This window comes from Engystomops pustulosus, chromosome 2 (genome assembly GCF_040894005.1).
Source record: "Engystomops pustulosus chromosome 2, aEngPut4.maternal, whole genome shotgun sequence".
In the NCBI taxonomy this organism is placed as follows: domain Eukaryota; kingdom Metazoa; phylum Chordata; class Amphibia; order Anura; family Leptodactylidae; genus Engystomops; species Engystomops pustulosus.
The window spans coordinates 188,271,112-188,287,315 of record NC_092412.1 but is presented as its reverse complement, the minus strand read 5'-3'; the positions used below and the strand labels follow the sequence as shown (position 1 = coordinate 188,287,315).

Here is a 16,204-nt window from a genome sequence, read left to right as displayed (position 1 = left end):
TGCAAAAAAGTAAAAGAGAAATCACAAAAATTATGATACTTTCACATTTGACCACATAAAAATAGGATAAATAGTGATCAGAAAGGAACATTTATTCCAACATGATGCCAATAAAAAGTACAGCTTGTCCCACAAAAAAACAAGCCATAAAACAGCTCTGTAAATAAAAAAAATAAAAATGTTATGCTCATTAATACATGGTGATGCAAAAACAAGAAAATTCCTCACAATAAGTTCTATATTCTGCAAATCAAGTCAACCATAAAAAGGCATGTGATAATGGGTTATCACTGTAATCGTGGTGACCCATAGAATAAAGATAACCAGAATGAATGTTTTTGTTTTTTTTTTTTAACCACCACTACAAATGCGTTATTAAAATCTCATCAATAATTTAAATCCTCCTAAATGATGTACCTAAAAAGTGGATCTCACAAAAAATAATCCCCCATATGTCCAAATGACAAAAAAAGAAACATTCTATAGCCTGTAAAATATGACGATGCAAATCTGCTCAGAATGGCACTCCTTCTATGCCTTGCCCTGTGCCCATACAGCAGTTTACAAACCCATATGGGGTATCGGCATACTCGGGAGAAATTGGGTATGAAACTGTATGGTGTTTTTGTCATTTAATACATTGTCACTGTTTAATTGTTCAAACAAACACCTTTGTTCAGACAAACCCCTGTGAAACATTGATTTTTCTGTGTCGTCCCCCATGGCAGCTCCTAGGTTGCTCCTATACCCTTTCCCTCCCTAGCCACCCCTCAGTGCTTCCTATCCCTACAGGGGATATGTTGAGAAAGAATTCTCTCCTCCAAATAGGGGGAGGTGTCAAAGGCACTCCCGGGTTCCTGCAGTCTCCGGATCCTGGCACCTGGTCCGTCATAGTTTCCATAGTTTCCCGGGAGCTAATGCAGGAGATTTCGGATGCTGGGACGTGGGCAATGCGGCAAGCTTGGCTCCACAAATCGTTCTAGCACAGCTGCACAAAGGCAGTGCGGTAAAGGAGGACCAGGTTCCTTGCTTGCTTGCGTGCGTTTCCGGGGGCGGACCGAAAACATTATGACACCCTACCGGAAGTGGTCAGAGGATGGCGGCAAATTTGACATTTCCTGCGCTTGAAGCCAGAAAAGGAAGTTTGACATGCTATTTAAGTGGGGAGTCATGATGATCTGAGTTCTCTTGGCTATCTCCTGTGCTACAGTAATAGCGGAAGTGGCTTTTGATCAGTATCGCATATATATGTCCATACTGATGTTGTTAGTACAGTGTAGCGAGAAAGTGAAGGAAAAAGAGAATGAGAAAGAAAAAGAGAAATAGAAGGAGAAAACAAAGAAAGAAAGGAATCTTTCACAGGCTGTTAAGAAATCTAAACAATGATTTGTATTTAATAGTAAACTGTAAAAAATACTATGTCCAACATGCACAGCGGAAGTAGTACAGGAGGAGAAACCCTCCTTAATGGAAGACTTGAAATCTATGATTGACTGTGCAAAAATCTGTTTAGCACTCTATCTCCTCTTGTGTGAAACCTCGTGTAGTCTAATCTGATTACACATCTGACACAGTTTTTTCGCCCCTTTAAAGATTATCCAAATCCAGTGGTAAAGATGGCCGCTGAAATTTCCCTTGGGGAGGTAGGGGAAAAGGCTTCCTTTTTGCCCCAAGACATAAAGAGTGATGCCAGGGTGGGGGGCAGACTCAAAACATGCACCCAAAAATTCGGAACCTCCTAACAACCTACATCAAAAATGAGAATGCATAAAAATCCACGCCAATATAAAGACATTTGGGAAATATTCGTTATGAAGTTGTTTGGGTGCTATGACTGAAAAAAACAGTATTTAGAACTTTGAAAATAAAGAATTTTTTGAAATTTTTGCCACATTTCATTTTTTTTTCATAACTAAACACAAAAGATATCATCCAAATTTTTCAGCTACTTTGAAGTACTATCTGTGACAAGAAAACAATCACAAAATACATTAAGGGGTTAAAAAAAACACTAAATTGTAAAAAAAACAACAACTTGGCTTTCTGGTGGCACATTCCCATTAAAGGTGATGTTGGTTGTGTCCATTACAGGTTAGTCATCAAAAGAAGTAGAACCAACAGTAGTAGTTGGATGTTAGTTAGAAATGGATGTAGCCAGGGGCGCACCTGCCATGAGGCGAGTTGAGATTCTCGCCTCAGGCGGCGCGCCTCCTGCTAGATGAGGGGGCGGCGTCGGGCTCCCGTCTGCCGGCATGTCCTCTGGCCGCCACATGGATCTGCCCATCGCATCAACCCGCCTGCTGGCCGGCACGCTCCCCCGCCCATCAAATCCACCTGCCCGCACATCGCCCCGCGGCCCGCCCATCAGATCCACCAGCATGCCGGCAGTTCCCCCTGCGGCCCGCCCATCACATCTTGCCACATGCCGGCACTTCCCCTTCGCGGCCCGCCCCCAACACATCGCCCCGCATCCCGATACCTACCCCGGCGGCCCCCCCCCAACACGTCCACCCGCGCGCACATCGTCCTGTGGCCCGCCCATCACATCTCCCCGCATGCCGGCACTTCCCCCCGCGGCCCGTCCATCACATACACCTGCCCGCCGGCACTTTCCCCCGCCCGCCAGCACAGGTACCTACCCTAGCCCAAAGTCCCCCGCCCTCCAAATGCCCGCCGGCACATCCACCTGCCGGCACAGGTAACTGCTCCAGCACTAAGTCCACGCTGGTTCCCCCCAGGCTCCGATTCACCCCCCCCCCTCTCCGGACCGATTCCCACCTCCCCGGCAAACCCCCCACCCCCACCCCCTGGAGGACAAGGCTGATGATGAAAGAAGAAAAAAGGTAAGATAACTTCTATGTATGTTTGTATATGTAAGTATGTATGTATGTATATATATATATGTCTGTATGAAAGTCTGTATAGATGTGTGTTTGTATATATGTATATTCTGTAAATGTATGTGTGTGTATATTTGCTGTATATACTGTTTATATATGTGTATTTGCTGTATGTATACTCAGTATGTATGTGTGTACATTCAGCGTGCCACCATGTAAAATATACTATATGGCGGCACCCTGTATGTATTATATGGTATATGGGGGCATGCTGTATGTATTATATGGTATATGGGGGCACGCTGTATGTATTATATGGTATATGGGGGCACGCTGTATGTATTATATGGTATATGGCGGCACGCTGTATGTATTATATGGTATATGGGGGCACGCTGTATGTATTATATGGTATATGGCGGCACGCTGTATGTATTATATGGTATATGGCGGCACGCTGTATGTATTATATGGTATATGGCGGCACGCTGTATGTATTATATGGTATATGGCGGCACGCTGTATGTATTATATGGTATATGGCGGCACGCTGTATGTATTATATGGTATATGGCGGCACGCTGTATGTATTATATGGTATATGGCGGCACGCTGTATGTATTATATGGTATATGGCGGCACGCTGTATGTATTATATGGTATATGGGGGCACGCTGTATGTATTATATGGTATATGGGGGCACGCTGTATGTATTATATGGTATATGGGGGCACGCTGTATGTATTATATGGTATATGGGGGCACGCTGTATGTATTATATGGTATATGGGGGCACGCTGTATGTATTATATGGTATATGGGGGCACGCTGTATGTATTATATGGTATATGGGGCACGCTGTATGTATTATATGGTATATGGGGGCACGCTGTATGTATTATATGGTATATGGGGGCACGCTGTATGTATTATATGGTATATGGGGGCACGCTGTATGTATTATATGGTATATGGGGGCACGCTGTATGTATTATATGGTATATGGGGGCACGCTGTATGTATTATATGGTATATGGGGGCACACTGTATGTATTATATGGTATGTGGCAGCACACTGTATGTATTATATGGTGTATGGGGGCACACTGTATGTATTATATGGTGTATGGGGGCACGCTGTATGTATGATATGGTATATGGCGGCACGCTGTATGTATTATATGGTATATGGGGGCACACTGTATGTATTATATGGTATGTGGCAGCACACTGTATGTATTATATGGTATATGGGGGCACACTGTATGTATTATATGGTATATGGGGGCACGCTGTATGTAATATATGGTATATGGGGGCACGCTGTATGTATTATATGGTATATGGGGGCACGCTGTATGTATGATATGGTATATGGCGGCACGCTGTATGTATTATATGGTATATGGCAGCACGCTGTATGTAATATATGGTATATGGGGGCACGCTGTATGTATTATATGGTATATGGGGGCACGCTGTATGTATGATATGGTATATGGCGGCACGCTGTATGTATTATATGGTATATGGGGGCACACTGTATGTATTATATGGTATGTGGCAGCACACTGTATGTATTATATGGTATATGGGGGCACACTGTATGTATTATATGGTATATGGGGGCACGCTGTATGTATTATATGGTATATGGAGGCACGCTGTATGTATTATATGGTGTATGGCGGCACGCTGTATGTATTATATGGTGTATGGCGGCACGCTGTATGTATTATATGGTATGTGGCGGCACGCTGTATGTATTATATGGTATGTGGCGGCACGCTGTATGTATTATATGGTATGTGGCGGCACGCTGTATGTATTATATGGTATGTGGCGGCACGCTGTATTTTATATTATATGGCGGATTGTTGTATGTATTTTGTGCTTTGTAGTAGCTCGCTGTGTTTATTCTGTAATACGCGGTAGGATGTTCTATGTATTTTGCATTGCTTTATTTTCACATTAAACCAATATGATAGCGTCTGGTCCTGACACTCCATGATATATTACATATATGGAGTCGGGGGGGGGGGGGGGCGTCTTTTTATAGCTCGCCTCAGGCAGCAGAAAGGCTAGGTGCACCCCTGGATGTAGCCATATTTGATTCCAAGATTTTTAGTATTCCATAGAAAGCAGTATACTGTTTTTATATTGATGAATTAAAGGGGTATTCAGGGAATATGAACGTCTGCTACAAAAACCCATAATGCTATAAATAAGTGAATACAAAAAAACTGAATGGGGGATATTTATCATACACCGGCGGTTGTGCATTTTCGCAGCACGATACATCAATAGGCTGCGGCCTCTTTATGTATAAGGCAGGGTCCTGCACAGGGCAGCTGGCGACTTATCACATGGCGCAGAGGCCCTCATAAATATGCCCCAATGTCATTATTCAGAGAAATGAAGTTTAAATAGTTTGTTTTTATGATTCAAAAAATGTATGGCCTTTCTAATGTAGGCAGTTGCCTCCAAGGTGGCCACCACAAGTAACTACAAGTCCCATGATCCTTCAGCTCTCAGTAACTGATGTGTAATGATGTGTAACTGTGATCACTGCACATCACTGAGATGACGTCTCAGCACAACACAGATCATACATGATGCATTGCAAGCAACCAGTTACAGCCAAAATTAGTGATGATCACATGACCTGCCCATGCAGGTGCAGGACATGTGATGTGGACATGTGACCAGCGGCCATCTTCTGTTCTGTGTCTCCTCCACAGGGGCTGGATCAATGGACTGATTAAAAGGCCAGTAAGCATTTTAATTCTTCATTACAGTGTATGTCCAAAGCATTTTCCTGCTAAGGGGAGCAACATTTTAAATAATAACTAATTACACATTAGCTTATATTTTAATGACCCATTTGTATATGTAGTATGCTTATTCCTGGAATACCCCTTTGAGGTTGCAATTACAATTGCTCTTTTGTCAGGTCATCTATGTAGAATAATATCTCTAACATCTATAAAAAAAATAGCATTGCTGTGGTTCTGTGATGGTACCATTTACATATTTTATTTATTGTGTCAGAAACTTCCTGTGACTTACATCAAAGCCTTCTCTGGGCTTGTGTTGACATCAGCAATCACCTTGGTGCTATACACAAAACTTTGCTGGGGAATTCTGAAAAGATAATACTTGTCAGCCTCAGGTGCTGCCAACAGCAGAAGTCTAAGGTTAAACAGTCGAGTGGAAGATCACTTGCTTGCAAGGGTCAGACTGTGATCTCATCCTGCCTGACTGTGCGATTGCATTAGGAGAGGATATATAGGGATTTAAAAAACTGTGATAGAGATCAAAGCGTAAGATTTGTCTATAAGGCATTAGAGTGACATTCAGAAAATGTAGCACGTCTGCGTATGATACGTCTGTGTCTCCATTCAAGGAGAAAGCGTAGTAAAACTTATGGCGGCATTAGTCAGATGTTATATTTATAAGCTGGAACAAATATCATGCTCTTCATTATGGATTTCCATTGTTAAAGAATAAAACATGCTGGGAACCTGAAACTGATCCATTATCCCCGGTAAATGGACCCAACAAAGCAGACCTCACACTTTTCTATCTTAGGCTATGGGGGGCGTATATATGTCCCCCATACACGGCAATGGCCACATGGTGCCCTAGGGGATTTACCGCACACGTTCGGCACCGTATCGTTCTGTAGCCGGGAGAAAGATAGTACATGTCCATCTACCAAAATATAGTAGAATGTTTTCAAATTAATGATAAGAAACAGGTAGTGGAGTGAGGTCTTGTCACTAACCTGTAAAACATAGGGGAACATTTATACAAATTGCTGCAAGGGTTAGAATTCGAGAAAGGATAGAGAAACACAGGTTGAAACTATTTAACAGAAAACAAATGAATTGGAAAAATGAATGAATCTCTGATCAAAAGAGGGAAGATGCCAATTAAACTGCAGCTTTCTCATAGATCCCTTAAGCTAAAAAAAATATGAGAAGGCTATGAAGAAAACTGAGGCACGTTCTTATAGTATAGAAAACATGGCAGACGCTGTCTCATCTAAAAAGGTAAAAAAAAAACTTCAAATAAATGTAGAATAGAATATCTAGTTGAGAGCATGGATAGACAGCTTAATGACCCTTGAGAAATAGCGGCAGCATTATCTGAATTCAAAATGTTTAGGGTGTGTTAAACACAATGCAAAGGCCTAGAGGTGGGCGGGGCTCGGCCTGATCGTTTATGAAACGCATGCGATGTGTAACGAGCACCACCGTGTTTTGCATGTTTTGCTAGGAGTGCTTTAGTTTTACTAGTGTATTATATGTTTTGTAAAGGTTGTCAAGGTAGTGTTTTATATATATAGTGTTATAGGTAAAATATATAATTTTGTGTCTTAAACATTTTGATTAATTCAATTTAATTGTATTGATTATATATATAAAAAAAAAATAATAATAATAATTTGTAGAGCTATAGAGAGATCTCTGAGAAGAGACAACTCTATATACCAGTGCATTAAGCCTGTGTAGGAGTGTAATTGTTAGGCCCCTTTCACACGAATGGATGAAAACCCCCATATGCTACCCAATCCGTACCGTATTCATAAAGGTAGCATACAGGTGCAACTTATTCAATGGACAATACAACCATTCACTTACACACCCGTATTGTCTACTGTACTATAACTTGAGAGAGACGTGGAACAATATAGAGCATGTCCTATTTTATTCAGTATTTCCGTTCTGTATGCCCCATTGAAGTCTATAGAAAAGTTTGAAAATACGTATTGCATAAGTGCTATATCCAGTTGTGCACCGTATCCTGCCATCTATATGTGCAGCATCCATGGAGACCAGAACCAGTTGGAGATGTATTCTGTTAGCCAGCCAGCCATCAATTGCCAGCCCAACAATTTTTTATATGGATACAGTGACATGCATGCATATATGAATGAAGAATGTCACATATATACATATTCATACAGCACAGAAATACAGGACTGGAGATATTTATATGTTCATGTGAAAGTGGCCTTATATAACATATTTCCATTCATAATGGGTAGCTGCATAGGCTAGTGCAGTGATTTTCAACCAGTGTGCCGCGACACTTGGTCGGGTGTGCCGCGGGGAAAGTTCCCCAAACTATGGTCCCCCCCTGTGTTTTGTTTCCCGGCAATGCGCAGCGATGCACAGTCACGGCTTCTTACAATGTAGGAGACGTGTACAATAACACATGCGCAAGCTTTTAACCTCGCACGACAAAATGACGTCACCGAGGCCGCCACATCATCCTGAGAGCGGAGAGACACTCGCATTTGCCCACCGCCAAGGTAATGCCCACCAATAATGCTGACTATATGAGCTTTGCCTGAGAATATGAACTGTTGGCAGAATACTCAGCATATGAGCTGGTACTTTTAGTACTCCAGCAGTATATTGCATATAACAATGAGAAATGTAAAATGAGAAATACTATAGTCATGAGGCTGGAGTACTACAAGTACCAGCTCATATGCTGAGTATATGAGCTGGCACTTGTACTCTGGCCTCATGGCCATAGTACTTCTCATTGTACCCCTGTATTTTGCAGTATATGAGCCACATAATAATCAGCACCATAAAAACAGGGAGAAACTGAGAACTGTTGAGGAAGAGCTTCGTGTGTGTCTTTCCACCATTCCTGCCAGGATATCCCTTTTGTGTTTATCGAAACAGGCCCAGGTTTCACACTGAGTAAAATAAATTTAGAATCTATATTATTAACTATATGTATAATATGACTGTTTTAGTGTCATTTTGTGCTATTTTGGTTGGTGGTGTGTGCCCCAGGATTTTCGAAGTATAAAAAGTGTGTCGCGGCTAAAAAAAAAGGGTGAAAATCACTGGCCTAGTGGATAAGATCAATGTATTTCTATTTAATACTAGAGAGTGGAGATTGTAGGTTCAAGTCCTGTCTGATCCAAAAAAGATTTTATTGAATAATAATAATAAATAATTTATAGACCTCGTATTCGGGGAAGCCCTCAGAGATGTAGAAACGCCATATATGGACAGGTAATGGTATTTCCCCATGACTGGTTTCTGCTCTGCAGGCAGCCAACACATCTATTAAAAGTATTCCCTCCCTCTCATCTCTTCAGGGAAAATTCCCTTGCAGAAACCCATGCTGAGGTGCATCATGCTCCATGGTACATACGCAGTACTGACTCGAGTATAAGCTTAGTGGGGCTTTTTCCGCACAAAAATTGTGCTGAAAAACTTGGCTTATACTTGAGTATATATGGTAAATTTCTTCAAGTGCATTAAAAAACGAGTGCACCATTGTGAAGATAATTTTCCATAAATGTAGCCATGTTGTCCCTTAGAAATTATATATCTTTGGATATGATCACCAACACACCCTGGCAGCAATGACCAGACATGCTCTATTAAGATGGCTGACCACATGGATTTAGTGTTCATTACACCAGGACGAAGGTGGGACATGCAGTAACTCCCAGACATTTCATATGAAAAACATTTTGTTTCTTTGTGCAATCACTCCAGTAGCGGGGGGTCGTATCCCCCAACGAGACAACAATCTCGTTTCTAATAGAAAATAAATAAATATGGCTATATTTATTCGAGATTATCTTCACATGGGTAGATTTTTTCTTAATAACATCCAGTCATAGAAATGTATGTACATGGGAGATTCATTAAATGTCCAGATGCACAGATGAGAATACCCCTTTAAGTCATGGCAGACACAAGGTGCCATATATAAAACCAACTTGGGAGCAGTCACACAGGTCATTCCAAAACAGGTTAAACCACATCCATGGCCAAAGAATTTTAGGCTGATAGCCTTGCTTACCTGCGATTTTAAAATTTTATTCTAAATTGTTAGCTTTACGGTTGATCTGATTACCGAAGATCAGGTGGGTTTTGTATACAGGCAGCAAACAAGAGACCCCACTAAGCATATGATTAACCTTATCCATGTAGTCCAGCATTCTGGTGCCCCCAGTGCACTTTTTAATGTACATATTTCATCAAAACAAAGTCTGGAGTGACCCAAATTGTAGGATTTCCATTGATCGACAATAAATGCTCTTTCCCCATGATGAGCCATTAATTTTCAGTCTAGGATTACCCCTTTAGTTTTATCCAAGGAGGTTAAATACTTTGTTCTAGATATGCTGTCATGGGAACTTCAGCTTCAAGGCTCATGGAAGAGGTTACATGAGCATTTTCCAGGGTGGGATAAGTTAAACTTTCCTCTTGGCTACCTTGCAACTCAGCCCCATTTACATCAAGTATGACATTCAGGAAGTCTAATGAGATGAGGTGGGAAAATAGCCAAATCAATATGTCTTTCCAAAAGGAAAAGACTCCCAACTTAGGACAGAACTGTTTCAATGTTTTGTATGTCATTAGCACAGTATAGTGAATGGTTTGGCGAGAGAGAGGCCATAGTGAAAAAAATAAGCTCATTGAAACCACCTTTGCAGTCATCCTTTATTCGTCTTCACCCCTCCCTTCCCCGTGTAATAAACCACTTTAAGGGGTTGTCCAGGTTTAGAAAAAAAAAAGTATTTGTTTTTTGTTATTTTATTTTTGTTTGTTTTTTTCCAGAAACAGCAGCATAACGCTTCATAAACTGTGTCTGGTATAGCTTCCCTCTATTTAAGCAGGTGATTTAAGAACCATTCAGATAATTTCAATGTCCAGAGGAAGGGGAAACCCCGCTGATTTGTCAAGCACTGTACTTTTCGATCTCTGGCCGTCGCATAGAGAATGTATGGAGTAACTGAGCACCTCCAACCAGTCACTCCAATCACTTTGGAGACTCTATTATCATGATCCTTGGGGGGCTCCAGCAGACGGATACCCACTGATTGGCATGTTATTCCCTACGCACAGAAGTTGAAAATACTAAAATTGCAGACATATTGCTTATTTCCAAGAACATATTGCACAGTTTTTGTTTGTGTGGTGAAAACTAGTTTCAATACATTACCACTATGACTTTACTCTGAAGCTGAATGTCTGTGAAGTAAATAGACCGACAAAAGTGAAAAGTCGATGTGTAATATTTTAACTTAAATTTGCCTTTTGCTAGCCTCCAGATGGTAATAAGATAGCAGGTTTTCCACCTTCCCTGACTCTGTCCTGTCTTTCTGTTTTATGGCCTTCCCATAAGATAAAGGCATTGTTCTCACCTCTGTACAGATGAAGGAGATTTAAGAATCTTTATCCACTTTGATGCAAGCTTGAAACTTCAGAGCCAAAAGCGCTTCAGCTCAGGCCGTGGCTGAAGTTTTTGATTCTCTGATCCCTTTGGTCTGTGGGAATTCAGGATTTTCTTTCAATAAAACCCTGACTGTGAAGGATTTTCTTATTAAAAGCAGTGTCTGATGTATTTTCCCCTTTGCTTGTCTGTTCTCTTTTGTTACACATCTATTGAAAGGCTTCACAGTGACTTGACTTTCCAAAAAGCTTTCACTATGGCACTCCAATATAGATTTGGAAAGTAAGATGCTGCCAAGTGTAATCATTTGCCATGTAACACCTTCAATGCCATTGCTTACAATGGGCTGCTGTTCTGTAAGGTTGTAAGTATCTTCACCATGGATGTATACATGTATTGAGTGCTTCGGATCGCATCGGTCAGCTTCATCTTGGACTCCATTCTGATTCAGTAAGGATGCCACACACACACAGCGATTTAAATGCACTACAGCATTTGGTAATGAATAGTTAAAACTACCACATATCTCATCTGAAAGCCCAATTTCTCTCATAACATGGATATTCATGACCATTTTTTATGTAGTTCCAAACACCTAGAAGTTCTTTGGAGCCCTTCCACCATAGAGTTTTACAAAGCTGAACTTCCAGCATCATGGTTAGCTATGATGCTGTGAGTCACTGCCACCCTAGAGGAATATGGTTCTGTACTGTAGGCAATACAGTACATAGACAATGCCTATGATGCTGGAGAAACTGAATACTGTTTGACTGGTAAATTAGTTTTGTGACCCAACTTGATCCATGCCCTATTAATAGACTATACATTTTTGCAGTATTTACTTTATATCTTTCCTGTCTAAGGCTCCTTACACACAAACGTATGCTATGCCTGGGCCAGGAACGGAGCATACCGGCACCCGGAGAAGTGTGTGTGTGTGTGGGGGTGTTCCTCACCCCCTCCCACGAACAAAGAGCCAAACAGCTGGGCCGTATGTACTGCGTAAAATAGAGCATGCTCTATCTTTTTTCCTATGTACGGTACATTCGGCAATGAGGCCAATCAAAAGGATGGCCGTTTTGCCCCTTAAAATGAATGTGGCCATATGCCACCCTTACTTGTACGGTACGGGTAGAACACAGCCATATTAAAACATTTGTGTGCATGAGGCCTGATGGTATATGTCTATGAAGTACATAAGTATAGGTTACCATGCTTTCCCCTCATGTGTCCCTAGAATGAGATTCAAGAGTGAGTAAAATCTACACTTTTTCCCACAAAGAACAGCAACTATAGCAACTAGTAATAGCCAAATATGGCGTCTGATTACATGGCTGCGCCTTTATTTGCTATTGCTTTATATGGAAAGAACAGTGAGACCTAGGATATTACGAAAATTGTATTTGGTCAAGCCTCAGTATGTAGAGGAACCCCAAAGGAATTATCATACTTTAACTCATATGGTGGACTATCAAATTCTAAGAGCATGATGCCTAAGCATAGCATTCAAAGAATTCTCAAATGACCCTAGAGCAGTGATGGAGAACCTTTTAGAAACTGAGTGCCCAAACTACAACCAACTTGTTTATCGCAAATTGCCAACATTTAAGTGCAATTTAAGCAGTAACTTCTTGCTCCCTTCTCTCTCATAGCTTTCAATCGTATCAGTATCCCATGAACACCAATACAGTAGAAAGAGAGAGTGACAAATTCACTGAGTAAGAAAAATTTTCAGGGCCTGAAGCTGAAGTTACATTGATAATCCGGACCTGCCCACATCTCCGCATTCCTCCTGTAGTCTCAAGCAGGACTGTTGCTTTAAGATAGCACCCGAGTGCAGCAAGTCCTGGGCTGTCAGGGAATCCATGAAGATAGATTGCGCCCTCTTTGGTGATGGCCCGGGTGCCCACGGAGAGGGCACGGAGTGCCACCACTGGCACCCATGCCATAGGTTCGCCACCACTGCCCTAGCGGTAGCCCCTTTAAGGCTTAGCATCCGTAGACGGATTCCTTTTATAAGGTCGATTTCATCACTGGAAACTAAAATAAAATCAGGAGGGATGAATAGCCGGCACAGACAACGTTAAAAACAAAGCTGAAGGCAGGTGCCAAAGTATTTTGCATGCAATTTCATTTCCTAGCATGGGAAGGGAAAAAGTAATGTTGGAAACCACACCATAAAGAAAAAAAAAATGTAAGGTTTGTTGATATTCCTACGGGACTTAGACTTGGCTCTGTAACAAGAATCTGTTGTTTAAACATCAGCACATGTCTATACTGTCAGTGAGCCCATAATGGGCCACATCTTCGTAAAAGGTGATGAGTAGGACTGCTGTCTTACTGACCCCTGCAAATGTTATTTTATGACATTGTAGATTATCTTTTCTGTTCTGTTTTGGTCTGTGGGTCACTAAACTAACACATCCATGAAAGAACATATCCTATTCACATATGAGAGTACCTTTTCCTGTCTTTACATGGCCAGTTGGCTAAACTCGCACAGCTAGAACATTCAGACTTAGAATGTTTTGTCCTAGAGGTGAATAAAAAAAGATCCTTTGAAATGCTAAAAAATGCTATGCAATCTAATAGGCCAAACAGGGACACCAGCAATTGCTGGAGGCAGAATTAAAGGGTTTTCACATCACTTGCTTTTCAGTCAAGGTTCTGACCTTAGAACTAATGAGCAGTTGAATAAGTCAAGCAGCTGCCCCTTAAACTTTCTTACTGATGATATTGCATTCATTGATAAATTGGTTATGTTCTTGGATAGAAAAGTTCCCCAAATGTTTCCAGTTTCTAGCCTTGTTATACAGAAATGTTCTCAGCCAGTCTCTGGCTGCGGCCACTTATTAGCTTACCAGTCACATTTTCACACCAAGAGGGAGCAGTAAATGGAAACCAGCAAGAACTTTGGAAGCATCAGAATGGATGTGACAGGGGATCTGTGAGTTTAATTTTTGTTTCAACAATTACAACATTTTTTTGTTTTAAGCTTTACTGTCTCAACCCCTTATAAATAAAAAGAGAGAAAAAAAAAAGCGTTATTCGCTGAAATATATTTATCTTTTGTATAGGAACATGTGTTGGTGAGGATATCATATTGTAGAAAAGAAATGCATGCTGATTAACCTAATGTATATTTGACCTATTTAACAATGTTGGATTAAATAAAGATCCATTTCTTCCATTTGTCAAAGATGATTTCCTTTTCGTTTAAAAGAGGAGAATCCCACTGTTGATCTTACGCAGTATTTTTAAAGAAAATGTAAACATTTGTTTTCATGCATTGTGAACAAAACATACCTTGAGAAAGCTGTAGATACACTGATGCAGAACCATATCTTGTGTAGTCACTGAATTGAGTGGTTTTTGCTGAAAAAAATAATTATAAAATTATGATAACAAGTCTCCTGTGCCTGGCTGGGCGCTTCTCCTCTCATCCTAATTATGCACTGCTCCAGAGAATGATGTAATCACTGGGTTGTCTCTGATAGGCAGAAGTAATCAATCGCTGCCATCCCCCAACTGCTGTGTATGAGTCATCCAACTCGGGTTGATTAGTCATCTCTGGACAGTTCAGGAAGGTCCGTGTAATGTGTTTATGAACGGCAAACTGCAAGCAACCCAGCTTTCCCAAGGTCCTGAATTTTATAATTGTTTTTTGAGCAAAACCACACGGATCAGGGATTAAACAAGATATGATTCTGCATCAATGCAGCTACAGCATTCTCAAGGCATGTTGGGCTCACAATGCATAAAAACAAATGGTAGATTTCCTTTAAAAAGTCACTGTAATCTATAGACTTTCCACATTTAAATCCATTTCTAGTAGATATTGAATGCAGGGATGTCCTGGGATTGACCTTTGTGTTGTATGATATGGGGGGGCCCACTACTGTGTGTCCTATTTGAATACAGTGAGTGTAATGCATGCTGCTGCTCCATTCAAAGAGAAGCACTGTACTAGGTTATCTATGTCCATCCCATAGGTTGCAAGTGTCAAACTCGGGACAAATCTTTAAGTAAAGTGGCAAAACTTTATATTTTCAGTTGTGTAAAGACACAACTGAAAATATAAAGTTTTGCCACTTTACTGCGTTCCAAATGCAGTCATTACAGGAAAACATTGTTAACTGTATATGATCTTTTATCCTACCTAGAAAATAAATATTTCTTACAAAAGTTCCATAAATTCCCTGGAATAGGGAAAGCCTCACATGACATTACCTTTACTGACACAGGTTCCTGTGTAGCACAGAATTTCCTCTGCATTCCCCTTGGAAGAGAAATGACAGATTTGCCTGTAAAGTGGGAGTTGGATAACAGCAGACTTCAATTTACTGACTATGTTGAATGTAGAGGGAATAGTCCTGTCTGCAAGCTGGGCTGGCTCTGCTGTGGTGTTGGAGTCCATACTCTGCTCATTTTCTGTTTTATCTTACAGTTTTTCGTGACTCTGCTTACACCCTTCACATTTCTGCTGGAAAAGATTGAGAGCATCATGCCATCCAGTCTTTGGCACCAGCTGACCCGCATGTAAGCATATCTGGAGTGAGTTCAAGACAACGTTTGGGACCTCAATTGTGACACGTTAATCGTCAACATATGAAAATGCATATTTTTTCCTGCAGCCAGCAGCTGCCTCTTACAGACTCCAGGATTTCAAATCTGCTGAATCTTCCCTTTTTTAGGGAAAGTAGTGGGACTGAATTCTTTGTATTTTCAATATTGTGCATTTAAAAAAAATAATAAACAGTTAATATGGTTAATGAGTTGTTTCACATTGTATGTTGGGTGTCAGTTTCGAGCGCCCGAATATAAGTCATTGACAGCTTCACTCACAGCGATTAAGGATTATTTCCTAGAATTCATCCTGCTATTTTCATCTTCAAAAATGTGTGGAATGAAATTTACGTCCAGCAGGCATATTTCCACAATAGATCGGTATGAGGTGGTATCATGGTATTGTAGTAATCATACTGCAGGGTGCTGTGCAGAGTACAGAGTCCGTCATTTCATCTTGTGTAGATCTGATTTGCTATTTAAGGGTGATTTAATTTGATATGTTTGCATGGGAATATTACAATTTAATATTACACTGGAGTTTAACGGGGCATTGAAGTCTGTATGGCGCCAT

At 40.9% G+C, this 16,204-nt stretch overlaps 1 protein-coding gene across 4 annotated transcripts in view; it reads left to right on the top strand.

The window, feature by feature from the left end:
* The window catches only part of ST7L (suppression of tumorigenicity 7 like), a 98,722-nt gene extending 82,886 nt beyond the window's left edge, over positions 1-15,836 (top strand). For 2 of the 4 annotated variants that reach the window (XM_072137607.1, XM_072137611.1), the window contains one exon: positions 15,512-15,836. In XM_072137607.1, the coding sequence (XP_071993708.1) occupies positions 15,512-15,607 (96 nt within the window). In that variant the 3' untranslated portion in view covers positions 15,608-15,836. Of the gene's footprint in view, positions 1-1,593; positions 1,695-10,448; positions 10,508-15,511 lie in introns of those variants that run through there. The other 2 variants (XM_072137608.1, XM_072137609.1) reach the window with 2 other exon arrangements.
* Positions 15,837-16,204: the final 368 nt, after the last annotated feature.